Below are 22332 nucleotides of genomic sequence, written 5' to 3'. Positions count from 1 at the left end.
CATCCAACCATCCCATCCTCTGTCATCCCCTTCTCCTCCTGCCTTCAATCTCAGTAGGTCATTGTAATAATTAATAACTAAATGAGAAAATATATGAAAAAATACTTCACATAATATCCAGGAACCATTTCCTTTGATTCCTAATTAGAAGTCAAAAGCTTAATTATTTAACTCTCATTATTTTGTTCTATTATATAGGCAACTGGGATTAAACTAAGTTTTAATTTCAATGTGTAAAATTGTAATTTATGTCAATTAAAGACCCCTTTAACAATTCAATTGCATCAAGTTACAAATTCTGCCCTAAAGAAAACAACTTGGGTACTTATCTCAAAATGGTTTGCTGCCAAAATTAAACAAAGGTAGCAGTAGGCACCTATAAGCAATAAGAAATAAGCACAACAATGTCATCTTTTTAAAAAGAACTGTAATAAAATGTAAATAAAAATGAAAGTCCAAAGAAATGTCTTTTTTGGCTGTTTAACAATGAAAAAGGGTAATGGCTTCGTCAAAGATTAAATTCATCATTCCCTCTCTCAATTCATCTATTACCTGAACATAACACATCCTACATCTCCTACTGATCAAGAGATCAAGAAATACCAAGTGGTGTCTGTAAAATAAAGTCTAGTGAGGCTCTATTCCAAGGACAAAAGAAAAATGAGGACTGCAAAGAGGATCTGGCAGGAAGAGAATAGGATCATGCTAAACTGATATGATCACAATTTTAACTTAAACATTTAATGTGGATTCTTAAGTACTTTTACATCCTGTACTCATTAAACAATGGCTGATTTGCTCAATATATAAACTTCTTAAACATTAAAATAATTTTCCAAACACACACAGTATCATCATGAATTAGTTGAAACCTGGCATACTATTCTCCGTCTGTCTATCCCTCAAACAAAAGAAGACTCTACACATGGACATCATCAGATGGTCAACACTGAAATCAGACTGATTATATTCTTTGCAGTCAAAGACGGAGAAGCTCTATACAGTCAGCAAAAACATGACCAGGAGCTGGCTGTGGCTCAGATCATGAACTCTTTATTGCCAAATTCAGACTTAAATTGAAGAAAGTTGGGAAAACCACTAGACCATTCAGGTATGACCTAAATCAAATCCCTTATGATTATACAGTGGAAGTGAGAAATAGATTTAAGGGACTAGATCTGATAGACAAGTACCTGATGAACTATGGACGGAGGTTCATGACATTGTACAGGAGACAGGGATCAAGACCATCCCCAAGAAAAAGAAATGCAAAAAAGCAAAATGGCTGTCTGAGGAGGCCTTACAAATAGCTGTGAAAAGAAGAGAAACGAAAAGCAAAGGAGAAAAGGAAAGATATACCCATCTGAATGCAGAGTTCCAAAGAATAGCAAGGAGAAATAAGAAAGCCTTCCTCAGCGATCAATGCAAAGAAATAGAGGAAAACAACAGAATAGGAAAGACTAGAGATCTCTTCAAGAAAATCAGAGGTACCCAGGGAACAGTTCATGCAAAGATGGGCTCAATAAAGGACAGAAATGGTATGGACCTAACAGAAGCAGAAGATATTAAGAAGAGGTGGCAAGAATACGCAGAAGAACTATACAAAAAAGATCTTTACAACCCAGATAATCACGATGGTGTGATCAAAGTGCTGCACTCAACATATCAGCAAATCTGGAAAACTCAGAAGTGGCCACAGGACTGGAAAAGGTCAGTTTTCATTCCAATCCCAAAGAAAGGCAATGACAAAGAATGCTCAAACTTCTGCACAATTGCGCTCATCTCACACGCTAGTAAAGTAATGCTCAAAATTCTCCAGGCCAGGCTTCAGCAATACGTGAACCGTGAAATTCCAGATGTTCAAGCTGGTTTTAGAAAAGGTAGAGGAACCAGAGATCAAATTGCCAACATTCGCTGGATCATCGAAAAAGCAAGAGAGTTCCAGAAAAACATCTATTTCTGCTTTATTGACTATGCCAAAGCCTTTGACTGTGTGGATCACAATAAACTGTGAAAAATTCTGAAAGAGATGGGAATACCAGACCACCTGACCTGCCTCTTGAGAAACCTGTATGCAGGTCAGGAAGCAACAGTTAGAACTGGACATGGAACAACAGACTGGTTCCAAATAGGAAAACGAGTATGTCAAGGCTGTATATTGTCACCCTGCTTATTTAACTTATATGCAGAGTACATCATGAGAAACGCTGGGCTGGATGAAGCACAAGCTGGAATCAAGATTGCTGGGAGAAATATCAATAACCTCAGATATGCAGATGACACCCCCCTTCTGGCAGAAAGTGAAGAAGAACTAAAGAGCCTCTTGATGAAAGTGAAAGAGGAGAGTGAAAAAGTTGGCTTAAAGCTCAACATTCAGAAAACTAAGATCATGGCATCTGTCCCATAACTTCATGGGAAATAGATGCAGAAACAGTGGAAACAGTGGCTGACTTTATTTGGGGGGGCTCCAAAATCACTGCAGATGGTGATTGCAGCCATGAAATTAAAAGACACTTACTCCTTGGAAGGAAAGTTATGACCAACCTAGATGGCATATTAAAAAGCAGTGACATTACTTTACCAACAAAGGTCCGTCTAGTCAAGGCTATGGTTTTTCCAGTAGTCATGTATGGATGTGAGACTTGGACTATAAAGAAAGCTGAGTGCAGAAGAATTGATGCTTTTGAACTGTGGTGTTGGAGAAGACTCTTGAGAGTCCCTTGGACTGCAAGGAGATCCAACCAGTCCATCCTAAAGGAAATCAGTCCTGGGTGTTCACTGGAAGGACTGATGTTGAAGCTGAAACTCCAATATTTTGACCACTTGATACTCATTTGAAAAGATCCTGATGTTGGGAAAGATTGAAGGCAGGCGGAAAAGGGGACAACAGAGGATGAGATGGTTGGATGGCATCACTGACTCAATGGACATGAGTGGGTAAACTCTGGGAGTTGGTGATGAACAGGGAGGCCTGGCTTGCTGCAGTTCATGGGGTTCCGAAGAGTCGGACACGACTGAGTGACTGAAGTGAACTGAAAATGTAATTTGGCACAACACCACAGGGGAGAGACTAAACATTCAAGGAATTCACGTCTCATAGTAGCCTTTGATCTTTTTATGACTGTGACATGTTTTACACTATAACCGAGCAGTTACACATATGCACATAAACACAACATACACACACACCCCTGAAACTACTGATTGATAAAGCAGTAAGGACCCATCAGGAGATGCAGGAGACACGGATTTGATCCCCGGGACGGGAAGATCTCTTGAAGGAGGAAATATGGCAACCCACTCCAGTATTCTTGCCTGGAGAATCCCATGGACTGAGGAACGTGGCAGGGTACAAGTCCATAAGGTCACAGAGTTGGACAGGACTGAGCGACTGAGCACACACACACTATGTGCTCTAGTTTTTATTATCTGAATTTAGATTCTACTTGAAAAAAAAAAAGCAGGAGTCATAACAACCCACTAAACTGAATTCATAATCCACTAGAGGGTCCCAATTCTACAATTAGAAAACACTGCTATAAAAAATGTCATAAAATGTTAATCTTTGAGAATCTTTTTTTTTTCCAGTTTTAAAATCTAAAATTGTTAAAATAAAAAACACTTAAGAACCCGTCCAGTTCATCTTACTAAGGAAATAAGATTGCAGATGCAAGTTATCGTGTCTTGTACCTAAGTATTTCCTTGATTTCCCTCCCCTTTCCTAACTGTCACACAATGCTTTGCAGGTAGCATGTTTTCAATAAATACATACTGAATAAAAAATTTATGGGATGGTATTGGCTAAAAATGACTTCATAAAGTAGGCAGATTTTTAGCAAGGCCTTCAAAGCAGCAGCAGGTTTCAGTTGATGAAGTATAAAAAAATATATGAAAAGGGATCATGCTTTGGTTTCATGCTTACAAAATGATTTTAATCTATTTATTAGTGAAGACTCAAAAACCAACAACAGATTCACAAAAAAATCACCAGACCATCACAGAAAAATAAAAGGTGATACATGGTAAACAAAATCTATGAGCATACTTATATAAACTCACTGAATGCCAGGAATGAAGTATACCCCCCTCCCCTAGAACATTATAAATAAAGAAAAGTAAAATTATACCTCAAAATTCTGTTCCATTATGTTTCCACCTTTACTCAAACTCTCCATAATGGCCTTATTTCGAAGAATGTCTTCTTCACTGAGATGTTCTCTTCTTTTTCTTGATTCTAAAACAAGTCCATTCACCAGATAAAAGTCGGCCAAAAAGTTTCCTACCCTTTCCTAAAACAAAATCAAATATTTCAAAATAATAAATAAAGTTTACCTTAGATTTTTTTTTAAAGTTTCAAAGTAAAATATACAGTCTCTTCATAAACATGTAACATTTAGATGAAAATAAATATTCCTCTGGTACTTAAAATTATCAAATTATCTTATACATTCTATTAGGCTAAAAAATACATAACATTACACATTTTAAATTTGTAAAGGAAAATTTTTAAACACATAAAATGCAGGTAGTTAATCTCCAATGAATTAAGACTAAGTAAAAACAGCACATAGTATTCCTTTAGAATCTACTAAGTAGCACAAATCTACAGAAAACTAAATTTAGCTAATAGTCAAATACCATGAGTTATAAGGAGGGGTCAGGGATAAATAATGTTCCCATTTTATAGATAGAAATAAAAACTAGAATAAAAAGAAATAAACTAAGTCACATAAAAACTTCTAGTACAACTAAAATTAATTACCCGTTCCAATATTCTCTAACAGGCCCAAACTTCCAAGATACAGTTGCTTGCTTCTTTCAACAAAAAGAGAACAACCAAGCAGTCTTGCTCACTAGTACAATTTATATTTATATTATGGATTGGGAATGGGGAACTCAAAAGGAATAAAAGGACATCAAGAAGAGTCCTCCTTCAACATTAACCTTCACTTTTTTAGACCCACAGGTGGTCAGTTTGAAATACCTTACCTCAAACATGATCAGTAACTTACTAAAACAGGCTTCCCATTTCTACCTGTATGCAAATCACTTCTCTTGCTGCTGCTTTCTGGCATTCCAAAACTAAGTGTTTAGAGTGGCTTCTGTTTCTACTTTGCTTTGTGGCTTCCTTACCAATCGTTAGAAAGGAAGGCATTCTGCACCTCTTTCTACCTACAAAATGGGAACTATAAGCAATTACTGACTCCCTCCTTACCTGTCAAAGAGTTAAGAAGATCACCTAGACACTCTTCAAGAGCTTTGAGCTGCTTAGCAGTAGTACTAGATGAACAGCAGCTTCAATTTTTATCTTCTCTTGAAGTGGTCCTTCTAATGCTGTCCAGAAGAACAGAGTACAAACAAATAAGACTCAGGCCAACAAATGGATTGCAGTATAGGATCTCACATCTGGAAATCCTATAATGTTACTTGTTGCCAAATGGGCTTAGAGATGAAAACTGATGAACCTAGATCTCAAAGTGAGAATTTTTCTGTGGTTGGGAAACACTCAGGTGATAATGATCAATTTCTGAAATCTTATAATGAAAAAGCATTTGTTAAAAATAAATTAAAAAAAAGTCATATCAATAAAAATATTTAAATTTATATTTCCCATAATACAACCATTCCATTTCTTGCTAGCTATAAAAGAAAATGCAAAGGGATATAAAAGGATGGTAAATGTAACATCATTTATAGTGGGAGAAAACTGGACACAAATGTGTATCCACCTAAACATCCAAAAATAAGAGACTGAGTAAATAAATTACAATATATCCATACTATGGAATACAATGCAGTAGCTAAGAAGAATAAAGTAGTACTACTGAAAAGAAAACACTTCTAAGACATACTAAAAATTGGGCAGGGGGTCGGAGGAGTTGCAAAACATAGATACAATGCAATGACACTTTATGAAAAAAATATTTGTACCAACAACTAAATATTATTATAGATATATATCAATATACATTGAGATATATTGATTATTATAGGTATATATCTATGTACAATGAGTTGGATATGACTGAGCAACTGAACAACAATGTACATAAAATATAAAAAAAGTCAGGAAGATATACGGCTGGATAATCTTCTGCAAAAGACTCTGGGACTATAAGCAGTAGTCAAGGGGGATTTCTCAGCTTTATATGTAAGATTGTGTGGTAGTTAATTTTATGTCAATTTGGCTAGACTATGGTGCCCAACTGTTCAAACACCAGCCAAGATGTTGCTACAAAGCCAACATTGGATGTTGTGGGGGTGCACCACACAGCTTGCAGGATCTCAGTTCTCCAAGAAGGGACTGAACCCAGGCCATGGTGGTGAAACCATGTCCTAATTACTGGACTGCCAAGGAATTCCAAGATGGCACTTTTTAGATTAGTTAAAATTTAACTCTGTAGACTTGGAGTCAAGCAGATTACCCTCATAACATGGGAAGGCCACTTCCAATCAAATGTAGGCCTGAAGAGCAAAGACTAAGGTTTCCCAAAGGAAAAGCAATTCTGCCTCAAGACTGCAACACAGAAACCTTACCTGAGATTCTGATCTATAGATTTCAGACTCAAAACCATACAACTCTTTCCTGAATTTTCAGCCTGCTAGACTGCTCTACAAATTTCAGACTTACCAGCTCCTACATTCACACAAGCTAATTCCTTAAAGTAAATCAACCTCTTCCTCATCCTTCTCTCCCTCTGTCTATATGTGTATATATATATAGATATATACATATATACAGATAGATATAGATCTCCTATTGATTTTGTTTCTCAGAGAACCCTGACTAATTTACTTTTGTCTTTCTAATAAGGATATATTTCTGTTGTGTGTAATAAAAGATAAATTCATAAAATCTTGGCCCTTACCCAATGTTATTTATTCTTTAAAATTTTATAAAATGCTTCTTCATACATCCAGCTAAAAAATGTGTGAGTATATTTTGAGCAGATGAAATAAGAATTATGGAAAGAATTTACAATTTACTAATGGAGAAACCTCCACTGAAATTTAATTTAACAAGTACTGTAGAAATGTAAGCTTAATTAGCTTTAGTCAAATATATGGAATACTCAGGAATAGGTAATGGGTAAGTAAATAGTTTTAAGTCAAAAAGTAGAAAAAAGGTCCAGGGAAATGAATTTAAAAGTGTAGCTTCTTTATGGTCTTCTTAAAATTAAACCATTAGAAATATAACAGACCCATGTGAAGACATTGTTTCCTATTTAACAACAAGGCAACTGACAAGAATTTTTTCAACATAAAATTCAAATGAACTAAGCTTTCTCTCCTGGAGCTTTCTCTCCTGGCTTCTGTAAGATGATCTTCCAACTCTGTAACCAACCATTATAATTCCCTATTTGGATTCAAGGAGAAAAGAATACATGACTTGACAATTAAGCTACTTGTTCTACATGCGTTTCCACCGCATTATTTTGGCAATATTAAATTCTGAACTGTTTTTAAAGTGTAAAAAAATCTCGATTTGCACATACTGTTTTATCTTCCCGAAAAAGCCATCCAGTTTGGGCACGCGTGAAAGAAATTGATTTGGTTGATAAGGTTGCAGAGTAAATATCGCTACTCATTAAAATGTCAACCTCTTCTTCTGTTTCCATCTCTGACTCCTGAGGTGGAGGCAAAAGGTAAATATAAGAGACTAAGTTTTAAAAGGTTATTAGTGCCACAAATGAAAATATCAACAATTAAAATGTTACACATTTCAAAAAGTAAAAAGGACTGATTCTAAAAACAATTACAGAAGTTTAAACTTCATATATCTAAATAAGTTGGGCTTCCCTTGTGGCTCAGCTGGTAAAGAATCCACATGCAATGTAGGAGACCTGGGTTCGATCCCTGGGTTGGGAAGATCCCCTGAAGGGAAAGGCTACCCACCCCAGTGTTCTGGCCCAGAGAATTCCATGGACTGGATAGTCCATGGGGTTGCAAAGAATCAGACATGACTGAGTGACTTTCACTTTCATCTAAATAAGTTAGAATTATAACTAATTATGAATCTAAAAATACAGGACACATGAAAAATGTACTTTGTAATGAAAATAATAATAGTTCACCCCACACAGAAATATATAATGGAAATAATACTAGATTACCCATTACATAAATACAGAGTACGTAATTACAGAAGATTTAAGAATTAAGTAGACAGGTCTGAGACAAAATGCCTATACAAAGGTTTTGTTTTCTTTAAATACAGATGAATCTTACTTTAGTTTTTTTAACCTGAAGACCCACTGCTATCATTTGAGCCCTTCTTTCCCAATAGTTTTAAGTGGAAGGAAGGAAGGGAAGAGAAGGAAAGAAAGAAAGGAAAGGAGTATAGGATCTTCTCTATACTCATCATAGAAAGAAAAGGAATCCATAAATATCATCCCATGGTTTCCAAATTCAATTAGCAGCCTTGCTTCAACATATTCCCCAGTGCTGGCATATAATAATTGATCAATAATTATTTTTTAAAAGAGAAAGCTTTGCGCTTGTTTAATGTACAGAAACATAACTAAATGACCAAGTACAGAAAAGTAACTGAGTAGGTAATAAATGAGGTTCTATTCTCTAATCGGCTAAGAGAGTTTCCCTGATACTTAGGACCACAGAATCCGAACGAGAGGAGCAGAAAAAAGGAAGAACCCAGAGCCTTAGTGGAGAGTGAGAACCATTCATAGGGTTTACAATAACTAGAGGCTCTATTTTCCATATCTCCTGATTTCTCGATTCCCAAGAGGCCCATTTTCTATTCTTCACCACCAAACTTTCACCCAGATTTACTTTACCCTTGCAAGTGAGGAATGGAAAATCTTGACATTAATGCTAAGGCTGTAACAGATACAAATGTATTCCTGGTAACCCAAACTAATTCTGAACACAACTGCAAAATTTTGGCTGGCATAGATTGTATAGAACAATTAATCCTCATGATGCAAATATGTTATAAATTAGGATTTTATGTATTAGCTTGGGACCAACACTATATATAACACTACCTATGAAGAAATTTGCATTAAGTTTCAACATCCCATTTCAAATAAACCTTTTTTTATATAATTTTATTTATGGATTTATTTTTGGCTGTGCTGGGTCTTTGTTGCTGCATGGGCTTTTCTCTAGTTTAGGTGCGTGGGGGCTACTCTCTAGTTGCAGCGCACAGTATTCTCATTGCAGTGGCTTCTCGTGTTGCAGAACACGTGCTGCAGAACAGGCTCCAGAGCGCAGGCTCAATAGTTGTGGCACACAGGCTTAGTTGCTTCTTGACATGTGGGATATTCCTGAACCAAGGATCACACCCATGTCTCTCTCTTGCACTGGCAGGCGGATTCTTTAGCAGTGAGCCATGAGGGAAGCCCGCAAAAAACATTTGAAACAGAACTCTTCTATAAATTGTATACTGACTATCTTCTAACCACATCATTGAAAATGATCTGTTATTAATTACATTCATTCAGCAAACATTTAATGAAGTTATTACTTATATATACATATTGGAGAAAAAAAGCATTCCCTGCCTTGAGAATTACTGCTCACTATCTAACTTTTCTATATTCTTTTAGACATAAAATACACACGCATATACCCTAACTGCTACTGCTGCTACGTCGCTTCAGTCGTGTCCAACTGTGTGCGACCCCATAGACAGTAGCTCACCAGGCTCTGCTGTCCCTGGGATTCTCCAGGCAAGAATACTGGAGTGGGTTGCCATTTCCTTCTCCAGTGCATGAAAGAGAAAAGTGAAAGTGAAAGTGAAAGGCTTCCCTGGTAGCTCAGTTGGTAAAAAAATATACCCTAAATACATCAGCTAATATTTATACCACTGGCCTTAATCTCTGGCTTCTCTTTTAGTATCATCTTTCTAACTCATCTATTGCCTCGTTAGTTATCCTATTGTTATTTAAGACACAAGAATTCAAATTATTTAGTATATTTCTGAGAGTCTAGAGTAAGGGTCAGCAGACTATGAACAGCAGTCAAATCCAGTGCACCACCTGTTTTTATAAGTAAAATTTTGTTAGAACACAGCCATACTCATTCATTTATATATTGTCTAAGGTGACTTTTACGTTAATAACAGCAGAGGTAAGTAGCTGTGACAGAGACCATATGACCCACAAATACATTTAAACATCTAAAATATTGACTCTCTCCCTTACAGAAAGAGTTTGGCAAACTCTGGCTTAGAGTGCACTAATGCTGTATTAAGTACCAGAGAATACAACTAAAAGAACCCCATACCTTTGAGGAGCTTAGCCCCCCAAAAGAAGAATGCCATATACATTAAAAAAAAAAAGAAAGAAATAGCACTAGAAGCTCTACAGTACCAGATTTAGTGGAGCATCAAGAAAAGAATGGTCACCCAGGAGGGGAGGAAGTAACAACACTAAATAGGTATCCCACAGGGTGAGAGTGTAAGAAGTGAATTCCTGGAAGTGGAAACAACATGAACAAAGGAATGAAATACTAAATAGCCTGGAAAAAAAAAAACTGCAAAGAGTTCAGCATGAGGATAGCTATGATAACAAGGTAAGGCAAACATGGGAAAAGTCAGCAAAAGCCACGTCATGAAGGAACCATGCCATGAGGAGAAATTTGGATTTCATTCTTCTTGGCAATAAGGAACTTTTAAAGTGTCTTTAAGGAAGACAAGTTTCATGAATTTGTTTTCAATGTTTAACCTATCACCAATATGTGAGATAATTTAGAAGCAGACAAGAAAGGGACAAAGAAGATCATTTATGAGACATGTGTGACAGTCCAGCTGACATAGTGACTATCTAAATTATGGCAATAACAGCATGAATGAAAAAGGGATAATCATAAGGCATTTGGAGAGGGAAATGGCAACCCACTCCAGTATTATTGCCTGGAGAATCCTGTAGACAGAGGAGCCTGGTGGGCTGCTGTCCATGGAGTTGCACAGGGTCGGACAAGACTGAAGCAATTTAGCATGCATGCACCCATTAGGCATTAGGGAAACAAGAATAACCACACATGTTCTCTAATTAGGAAACCTGAGAGTACAAGAAAACACGTCCAAAACACTCCAAGCTTTCTCATTAAACAGTAAATGATGTCAATCACCAAAAAAAAGAAAATGGGAGAACAGGCATCCTGAAGGGAAAATAATGAGTTAAGTCTTCAATAAACTGAATTTTGAGGTACTTAAGAGATACATATGATACTCATTAGGCATTTAAACAGGTCCACACTCAGAAGATCTGAGTTACAAATAAATACTTGTGAATTATCAACCAATAAGAGGTAGTGAGAGCTGTGGGGATATTCTGGCAATCTGTAAAAATGGGAACATCAAGTGCCTATCAATATTCAAGAAATAAGCAGAGAAAGAGCCTCTTGATGAAAGTGTGTCAGGAGCCGCGATAGGCATTACTGACAAAATGGGGTATGGCCCAACCCCCTCTTCTCATCCCGCAGGCACGGTCCCGGGATGAAGGAGTTAGATCTTGTGATTCTGACTTGTCCTTTCCTTCCTCCGGTTGAGTTGGCTGGAAAGAATGTTATCATCCATAACGTTAACTATTGACATTTGTTCAAGGATCTTTACAATGCTCCAGGATGAGCACATAGGCTGCAGCCTGAGATCATGGGAAACATTGTTATCTGAAACCTGCCTGTAAGGGGAATGTTTATGGCAAAAGAAGTTTGCTGATTTTAGGGGTTAGGAATAATTAAGAATAGTTAGAAGCTAAAGGTTTAAGGTATGTTGTAGTGTTGGCATATTTTACTATAACTTATGGAAACTAGGTATTTTAGAGATACTAATAGCCAAAAGCCTTTTTAGGAGATGATGAGCTTAAGTTACTAGGGGATAGCAGGATTTAAAGAGATAAGAAATAAACTGAGGAATGTAATATACAGACCAGAGACAAACTTGAGTTACAATGTTATCACAAGGACACTTAAGAAGAAACTCTGAAGGACAACAATGCTTTATGGAGACAGTAAATATGGGTGAGGGGAAACTGAAGATGTCATACCTCTGACCTAATGCTTTTGTAAAAGTATAAAAGAAAACCTGATGCTTAAAATAAACATGCAGCCCAGTGCTTTGAGCAAGAGACTGCATCATTTTCGTTCGCCGACCCCCGTTCATCCCTTCAGGGCGTTTCCCTGGCTGCTGGAGCTGGACTTCGCAAAAGTGAAAGAGGAAAGTGGAAAAGCTGGCTTAAAGCTCAACAATCAGAAAACTAAGATCATGGCAAATAGATGGGGAAACAGTGGAAACAGTGGCTGACTTTATTTTGGGGGGCTCCAAAATCACTGCGGATGGTGATTGCAGCCATGAAATTAAAAGACGCTTACTCCTTGGAAGGAAAGTTATGACCAACCTAGATAGCATATTAAAAAGCAGAGACATGACTTTGCCAACAAAGGTCCATCTAGTCAAGGCTATGGTTTTTCCAGTAGTCATGTATGGATGTGAGAGTTGGACTATAAAGAAAGCTGAGCGCCAAAGAATTGATGCTTTTGAACTGTGGTGTTGGAGAAGACTCTTGAAGAGTCCCTTGAACTGCAAGGAGATCCAACCAGTCCATCCTAAAGGAGATCAGTCCGGGGTGTTCATTGGAAGGACTGATGTTGTAGCTGAAACTCCAATACTTTGGCCACCTGATGCAAAGAGCTGACTCATTTGAAAAGACCCTGATGCTGGGAAAGATTGAAGGTGGGAGGAGAAGAGGACGACAGAGGATGAGATGGTTGGATGGCATCACTGACTCAATGGATATGACTTTGGGGAGGCTCCGGGAGTTGGTGGTGGACAGAGAGGCCTGGTGTGCTGCAGTTCATGGGGTCACAAAGAGTTGGACATGACTGAGTGAACTGAAATGAACTGAACTGAAGCAGAGAAAAAGGAAGAGGCAAAAGAGAGTAAGACGGAAACATGGAAAAAGAACATCTATTAGCCAAAGTCAAATCACAAGGAAATGAAATTTTAAGTACTGAATTACTAGTAATAGAAAACACTTCAGAGAAGCCTATATAAAGAGAAGGTTGAAACAAGTGCACTGATATCAGCAACGTATTCATTAGGAACATTATCTAAAACCCCAAACCCTACTTCCTTTTCCAAATCTCCAATGTATCACTGACACCACCATCACGCACGCTATTCTGTAGTCTGTGCAGTGTGCAATACCATCATGCTTAAAAAGCAAAGTACATACCTTTATCTAAAAATATCAATATACTTTATTGCTAAAAAATGCCAGCCATCATCTGAACCTTCAGCGAGTCATAATCTGTTTGCTGGTGAGGCTTCAAAATATTTCAGTTCAGTCGCTCAGTCGTGTCCGACTCTTTGCGACCCCATGAACTACAGCACGCCAGGCCTCCCTGTCCATCACAAACTTCCAGAGTTTACCCAAACTCATGTCCATTGAGTCAGTGATGCCATCCAACCATCTCATCCTCTGTCGTCCCCTTGTCCTCTTGCCCTCAATCTTTCCCAGCATCAGGGTCTTTTCAAATGAGTCAGCTCTTCGCATCAGGTGGCCAAAGTATTGGAGTTTCAGCTTCAACATCAGTCCTAATGAACACCCAGGACTGATCTCCTTAAGGATGGACTGGATGGATCTCCTTGCAATCCAAGGGACTCTCAAGAGTCTTCTCCAACACCACAGTTCAAAAGCATCAATTCTTCAGCCGTCAGCTTTCTTTACAGTCCAACTCTCACATCCACACATGACTACTGGAAAAACCATAGGCATGACTAGACGGACCTTTGTTGGCAAAGTAATGTCTCTGCTTTTTAATACGCTGTCTAGGTTGGTCATAATTTTCCTTCCAAGGAGTAAGCGTCTTTTAATTTTATGGTTGCAATCACCATCCGCAGTGATTTTGGAGCCCCCCAAAATAAAGTCAGCCACTGTTTCCACTGTTTCCCCATCTATTTCCCATGAAGTGATGGGACCAGATGCCATGATCTTAGTTTTCTGAATGTTGAGCTTTAAGACAACTTTTTCACTTTCTTCTTTCACTTTCATCAAGAGGCTCTTTAGTTCTTCTTCACTTTACACAGAGACATGAAGTAAGCAAATGCTGTTGGTAAAACGGCACCAATAGACTTGCTCGACAGAGCTGCCACAAACCTTCAATTTGTAAAAATGCAGTATCTGTGAAATGCAATAAAGTATGCCTATAACCATAAAAACACATATTTTCCCCCCTTCCATTCTCTCCTTTTCTAACCCACCTGGCATAATCACTGTGTGACCTTAGAGATATCATTTAACATTTATAAGCCTCAATTTTTTTGTCTATAAAATAGAAATGAGACTATTTAGACAGGTTATTTAAGGATTTAATGAGAAGAGCTTTAAAGTATTTAGATTACAGTCCCGATATACTGACATTTAATGCTTCATCAGTTCAGTTCAGTTACTCAGTCGTGACCATTTCTTTGCAACCCCATAGACTGCAGCACACCAGGCCTCCCTGTCCATCACCAACTCCCAGAGCTTACTCAAATTCATGTCCATTGAGTTGTTGATGCCATCCAACCATCTCATTATCCTCTGTTGTCCCCTTCTCCTCCCGCCTTCAATCTTTCCCAGCATCAAGGTCTTTTCAAATGCGTCAGCTCTTCCCATCAGATAGCCAAAGTATTGGAGCTTCAGCTTCAGCATCAGTCCTTCCAAGGAATATTCAGGATTGATTTCCTTTAGGATTGAGTGGTTTGATCTCCTTGCTGTCCAAGGGACTCAGAGAGAGAGTGTTCTCCAACACCACATTTCAAAAGCATCAACTCTTTGACGTTCAGTTTTCTTTATGGTCCAACTCTCACATCCATACATGACTACTGGAAAAACTATAGCTTTGACTAGATGGACCTTTGTCCATAGAGATGTCTCTGCTTTTTAATATGCTGTCTAGGTTTGTCACAGTTTTTCTTCCAATGAGCAAATATCTTTTAATTTCATGGCTGCAGTCACTATCTGCAGTGATTTTGAGCCCAAGAAAATAAAGTCACTGTTTCCATTGTTTCCCCATCTATTTGCCATGAAGTGATAGAACCAGATGCCATGATCTTACCTTTCTGAATGTCGAGTTTTAAGCCAGCCTTTTCACTCTTCTCTTCCATCAAGAGGCTCTTTAGTTCCTCTTTGCTTTCTGCCATAAGGGTGATCATCTGCATATCTGAGGTTACTAATATTTCTCCTGGCAATCTTGATTCCAGCTTGTGCTTCATCCAGCCCAGCACTGTGCATGATGTACTTTGCACATAAGTTAAATAAGCAGGGTGACAATATACAGCCTTGACATACTCTTTGGGATTAGAATGAAAACTGACCTTTTCCAGTCCTGTGACCTCTGTTGAGTTTTCCAGATTTGCTGGCATGTTGAGTGCAGCACTTTGACAGCATCATCTTTTAGGATTTGAAAGAGCTCAACTGGAATTCCATCACCTCCGCTAGCTTTATTCGTAGTGATGCATATTAATACCCACTTGACTTCGCACTCCAGGATGTCTAGCTCTAGCTGAGTGATCACACCATTGTGGATTTTATCTGGTCATTAACATCTTTTTGTATAGTTCTTCTGTGTCTTCTTGCCACCTCTTCTTAATATCTTCTGCTTCTGTTAGGTCCATACCATTTCTGTCCTTTATTGTGCACATCTTTGCATGAAATGTTCCCTTAGTATCTCTCATTTTCTTGAAGAGATCTCTAGTCTTTCCCATTCTATTGTTTTCCTCTATTTCTTTGCATTGATCAGTTAGAAAGGCTTTCTTCTTTCTCCTTGCTATTCTTTGCAACTCTGAATTCATATATGATAGTAATAGATATACAGTTGGCCTTCCATATTTGCAGGTTTCACATCTATAGATACAACCAATCAAGGATGAAAAATATTTGGGGAAAAGATGCCAGAAAGTTCCAAAATCGAAAATTTAAACTTGCCACGAAGTCCAGTCAACTATTTACAAGGCATTTACATTGTGCTTACAACTATTGAATTGTGCGTCTGTGGACTTTGGTAACCTCAGGGTTCCTAGAATCATTCCCTGGCAGATACCAAGGGACAAACTGTATACTATTAATACAATGCCACTATACATAGCACCTGCTACTGCTACTGCTGCTGCTGCTAAGTCGTTTCAGTCATGTCTGACTCTGTGCAACCCCATAGATGACAGCCCATCAGGCTCCTCTGTCCCTGGGATTCTCCAGGCAAGAATACTGGAGTAGGTTGCCATTTCCTTCTCCAATGCATGCATGCATGCTAAGTTGCTTCCATCATGTACGACTCTGTGCGACCCTATGGACAGCAGCCCTCCAGGCTCCTCTGTCCACAGGATTCTCCAGGCAAGAATATTGGAGTGGGTTGCCATTTCCTTTTCCCATACATAGCACCTAGCAGTGTCTGGACACATTTTATTAAGTCCTTGATAAATGTTTAAGGAAGGAAGAGAGGGAAGGAGGAAAAGTCAAAGAACTATGTAAAATTAATTCACTTAAATTACTTTTTGATCATATCAATATGCTGTTTAAGAATCTTTCTCTGTTATCAACTATGTGTGCCTGCATAAAATAAAAATAAAAACAAAATAAAAGCAACAGTGATAAAAGAAAATGTTGATCTAAGAATATCTGTAGGGCTATCAATGATATATATAGATACTATAAGAGCTGTTTCTTTGGTTTATAGGAGGGAAAGCAACTTTCAGGGAACAATGGATCAAGATAATGGTGCACATGGTTTTTCAAAGGTGGTTGTAGAGGCAAAACCAATATGGAGATACAGTGTTTAGAAGGAATATAATTTTACACTTTAAGAGTGAAAAGAAAGAGAAAAGAAAGGTAGCCACAGAGTTAGGAAAAGCAAAAGTGTACAGACAAAGAACCAAAAGAGGTGCTCATACTAAAGAGACAGATATGGTTCACAACCCTAAAACAAAGTAGGGCCAGAACAGCTTCAATAAATGAGAACTACAAGAAGTTAGAGTTTATTTAACCAGGAGATCATCAGTGAATTATGAGCAAACAGACTCAATAGTTTAGTCAGGATAAAGAACAGATGATAAAAAATTTTTTTAAAAAACTAGAGGTAAGAAAATGGAAACTTTAGGAATAAACCATCTCATAATTATGTCTTATGCCTTTCAAAACAATTACACTGAGGCTTGGCTGAATACACAGACATTTTTTTTAAACCATTTACAGGAATTTACTCAACATGCTCACCTCATGGTGTATTCGCTGATAAACTTTTTGTTCATTGTCTAATACTACAAAAGATTCAGAGGGTGCCGCATCCCCATTGAAAATGAAGCTTAAATCCCCTCGTTGGCACTTCATGTCAGTAAAGTCTATGAGAGTAGTGTCAAGCCTGTGAAAGATGGATAGATGAGAAATTCTGACAAATAAAATTTCAGTAAAATTCCATATTAATGAAACAAGCTTTGTTCTTCCTAAACTCAAACCAAGAGGCTAATACGATATTTCAAAGCCAAACTTATAGATAAGAGCTAAATTTAAAATATCTCATTAAAAAACACCAAAAGAATATTTAAATATATATTCAATTTTACCTATATTTCATTTTCCTCAATATGTAACTTCATTAATCCAGCAGGAGAAAGGTTGTTTTCCCATTGCTGATGCATTTCTCTACCTGTACCCCATTCTATTTCCCTTACCATAGCTACTCCATAAAATTTACCTCAAGGAAGAAGGGCAGAAAAGGAAAGCAAACCCGTCTAACATTTTTTGATCCCTTTAAGACCAAGTTGCTAGCTCAGCAGAGTACAGCTGACCCTTGACCACAGGGGTCTGGAGCACTGACTCCTATCCCCTCCATATATAACTTTACAGTTGGCCCTCCATATGTACATTTCCACACTCTCAGATTCAACCAATCTTGGATCATGTAGTACTATAATATATATTTATTGAAAAAAGATCTGTGTATAAGAAGGTCCAAGTAGTTCAAACCAGTGTTGTTCAAAGGTCTGCTGTATATATGAAGAGTATAGCAATGGATGGACCACATTCTTAGATTAGGGACTGTGTGTCCACAGTCTTGTCCTTGTGAGCTGCATGGATGCTGATGCTTAATCATACAGTACTAAACCTTGCTTCATCCTTCAACTCAATAAACCATTTAATTTACTCCAAATTCTTGGCCTTTTCGTTTGACTTCTCAGATTCAGATTAGCATTCTCTTTCCCAACATTTTCTTTTCTAACATCTCCACAGCCTGAAACATTATGGATCTTTCCTATGGCAAATATTCATGTATTCAAACACCTGTATGTTTGTTGTGTTCATTGTATCCAAGACCTGACATGGTAGATCCAATGGATTGGTCTCAAATAAATTCTACTAATCACTACTTGGTGAAATTAGAGAGAATAATGAAGTGGAAAAGTTTACAAGTACCCTGATGTGCTTCAATCTTGCCCAAGGCTTTGTAGTCTCCAGATCACCATATCAGGACCTCTCTGACTGCCAGCTCAAAACAGTCCTTAATCTAAGAAATAGGTTCACACAGCTATTAAGAAATGTTGATCAGGGGCGGTCCTAAGATGGCAGAGGAATAGGACGGGGAGACCACTTTCTCCCCCACAAATTCATTGAAAGAACATTTGAACGCTGAGCAAACTCCACAAAACAACTTCTGAACGCTGACAGAGGACATCAGGCACCCAGAAAAGCAGCCCATTGTCTTCCAAAGGAGGTAGGACAAAATACAAAAGATAAAAAGAGAGACAAAAGAGGTAGGGATGGAGATCTGTCTCAGGAAGGGAGTCTTAAAAGAGGAGAAGTTTCCAAACACCAGGAAACCCTCTCACCGGCAGGTCGGTGGGGAATTTTGGAATCTCAGAGGGCAACATAACTGGGAGGAAAAATAAATAAATAAAACCCACAGATTATGTGCCTAACGGCAACTCCCAGCAGAGAAGTACCCCAGACGCTAGCATCTGCCACCAGCAAGCAGGGGCTGAATGGGGAGGAGCAGGCAGTACTGCTTAGGGTAAGGACTTGGCCTGAATGCCCTGAGGGCAATCTGAGGGAGCTAAGAAATGCTGATCACACCCAAAAGAAAATGTCTTTAAGTCTTTGTGAGAGGTCCACCCTGGCTACTGAGTTTCTAACACAATATAAGAACTCATTACTTCATAGGATTTTCCATTCTCACCTTAGACAAGGCAAATGAGTGGGCATTACTAGTTTCCCTTTATAGTAAAAGCTGAAAAATGGAACATATTTCACATGCAGCATCAAAAGAGTAACCAAGGTTACATATAATTTATCACCCAAACTAGTAACTTTTAAAAGTAAAGGTGACACTATTAATAATTTTACTAGGACAACAGAGATGAACAGGGAAGTATGATTAACCTATGTATAAGAAGCTCTTTTCTGAGCCATGTAAAATATATACACCCCTCAGAGTCAAATAAGAAATCCTAAAAAAATAGCAAGGCACCAACTACTGTAGGAGTGAACACGACCTGCTGCTTTATAGTTGAATTGTTGCTCCTGGTCCACTTTCAGTGGCATGCTACTGCACTATTGGTGCTTGTACTACTAAACATATTCTGTTATTGCTTGTACATGTGGCACAAGAGAAAATGATGCCAATAAAAGGGGCTTATGTCCTACCTCTATAAGATGTGGGCTACTGAAGTCTCAAAAAGGGGACAGATCATTTTATGAGTGGCCTATTTGGACTCCACACTTCAGCTACCAGGGAACTCTATACACCTCAAAAAAAGAAGACATGGGCCAGAAGAGTCTTTTGCCTCCACTTCCTTCTTGCCCATCCTGGGTGAGAATAGTAGTGGGTTGCAAGGGGTGGGGGTGAGAGAAGAGATGCACAGAGACACAAAGAGAGACTGACACTGGCAACATTTGAGCCCTTAAATCTAGCCACACCTAAAATCAGTCATTGTCAATTTTTATGTTTTTCATGTTTTCATAATTTGCAACTGAAAGACTATCTAATACAACTTAGATATTAGACATATTAGATGGCACAGTAAGCTGTATCAAACATGCCTCATAATGATATAATTTAGCATGGTGATATTTTAATGTATTAACTAGTCCTTGGCTTTCAGCTTAATGAGCCTAAATACTTCTAATTTTTACCATGTAATTCACCATGAAGGACATAAAGTTCTTCATACAAATGCAAAGATTCAAATAGAAAATGTTCTTTAACAGATAAAAACTTGATAAATGCCCAAGTAACAGTGAAAAGAAAATAGGGCCTACCCTTGAGATAGGAAGAGCTCAAATGAGACAGTTCACAAAGATTATTTAGGTCAATGGTTATATATTATCTCAAAATTATTAATAGTGAAAATATCTATTAGTATTCTTAACAATAAAGTTGTTCATATTACTATTTGTACTAAAATATTAATTTCTCCTAGACACCAAAGAAGATACTGTGTTGTTTTTTGCCCACACAGCTTGCAGGATTCTAGTTCCCCAACCAGAGATGGAATCTGTGTTCTTGGTAGTGAAAGCATGGAGTCCTAACTACTTGACTGCCAAGGAATTCCCAAAGAAGATACTTTAAATAATCACACTGCTGTCATGAGATACAAGTAAAAGTCATTTGAAGTGATATTTAAAAGCACTAATTATCTCATGATATTTAAATGTGAATGCTTTTAATGTTAACAAACTTGTTTTTCTTCTAATTTTTCATCTATGCAAAAAACCTTTACCATACATTCTAAAATGCAGCTTCTCCATTACTCTAGCTAACTTTGATAACCAGCATTTTGAACCTATCCCTCCTTTAACCTCAGTAAAGAGCTTACCTGCTAGTAAGCCCCAGGTTTCAATGTCTTACTAAATTACGGTAGCTTCCCTTAAGCTACATTCTTTGACACAATTATTCTCTCGGGCTCTTATTCTCATATGTCTATCTTAGCCATTTTGTGGGTTTTTTTGTATCATCTATATTTATTATGTAATATGTGTCATGTCATTTACTTTTAAAAGGTATATATAAATGTGAAATAATTTTTTAAAAGAAAGAAGCTCCTTTTCTCCTAAATTTAAGAATCAAATGGAACTAAAACTAACCTTTAACACAGCATATGGGAGACAATACTATTCTCCCAAGTTATCTACTAACTTTGGCAAGTACCTATATTAAAAATTTTTAAACTGATGAATAAGTTTTTGAAATCCATAATATATTGCTAACAATAGGCTACTGAATTAAATCTACATCATTAACAAATCCTTTCATAGTTTTTCATCTATACTTTACTGTGTTTTCCAAGGTTTCTGTAATGACCATGAATTTAATGTGCATGAGAACTTTTATGATGAGCAATATCTGAGGAGGTTATTTTTAAAAAACAAAAACACAGAAAACTCTACCTTAACCAACAGAATTTTGCTTGAGAATAATTACCCTAGAACTTACTTCTAATTAAAGGTTATCTCTTCATTATAATTCATCATACTTAATAATTAATCTCATAAACAGCTGATTTTCTTTAAATTTCTGTCTTGTGACATGATAAGAAGTCATGATAAGAAGACAGGAAATCAGAGAGGTCCTGGCTCAGCCATTAATTTGCAATATGCTCATAAAAATCACTTCACCTTTCTGACTTTCTAATCTATAAAGTGAAGAGTTTATATAACTTTTTAAGACATCTTTACTTCTAGACCTCTACATACTCAAATTAATAATGTGAATTTTTATAAACATAGGCATATAAAATTATATGCATCCATATGTAAATATACTAATATGAATATATTAAAACAGGGACATTTCCTGGCAGTCTAGTGGTTAGGACTCTGCGCTCTTACTGCTCAGGGCCCAAGTTTGATCCCTGGTTGGGGAACTAAAATCCCACAAGCTGCACAGCACAGCCAGTTAAAAAAAAGTTGGCATATTCACTAGCATTCTATATAGCTTAAATAGGTATCATATGTGTAATTTGTTGTTCAATGCTAAGTCGTGTCCAACTCTGCAACACCATGGACTGCGGCACACCAGACACCTCTGTCCTCCACTATCTCCCAGAATTTGCTCCAATTCATGTCCATTCAGTCAGTGATGCTAACTAACCACACCTCATCCTGCCACCCACTTCTTTTGCCTTCAATCTTTCCAAGCATGAGGGTCTTTTCCAATGACTCAGCTCTTTGTATCAGGTGACAAAGTTTTGGAGCTTCAACTTCAGCATCAGTCCTTCCAATGAATGTTCAGGGCTGATTTCCTTTAGGACTGACTTGTTTGATCTCCTTGCTATCCAGGGGACTCTCAACATTAAAAAACACTAAGATCATGGCATATTGTCATCCCATCACT

The 22332-nt window shown here is 37.6% G+C and overlaps 1 protein-coding gene across 2 annotated transcripts in view; it reads right to left on the bottom strand.

Annotated features, from left to right (window-relative positions):
- The window catches only part of ANKRD13C (ankyrin repeat domain 13C), a 97282-nt gene that overhangs the window by 22849 nt on the left and 52101 nt on the right, over positions 1-22332 (bottom strand). For both annotated transcript variants that reach the window (XM_081490668.1, XM_081490669.1), the window contains 3 exons: positions 17220-17364; positions 7497-7628; positions 4128-4289 (listed from right to left, as the gene is read on the bottom strand). In XM_081490668.1, coding sequence (XP_081346794.1) covers positions 4128-4289; positions 7497-7628; positions 17220-17364 — 439 coding nt within the window. The remainder of the gene's footprint in view (positions 1-4127; positions 4290-7496; positions 7629-17219; positions 17365-22332) is intronic.

The sequence above is a fragment of the Giraffa tippelskirchi genome, chromosome 5 (genome assembly GCF_054371585.1).
Source record: "Giraffa tippelskirchi isolate mGirTip1 chromosome 5, T2T-mGirTip1v1.2.pri, whole genome shotgun sequence".
Taxonomy (NCBI): domain Eukaryota; kingdom Metazoa; phylum Chordata; class Mammalia; order Artiodactyla; family Giraffidae; genus Giraffa; species Giraffa tippelskirchi.
This window is presented reverse-complemented; position numbering and strand designations above follow the sequence as displayed.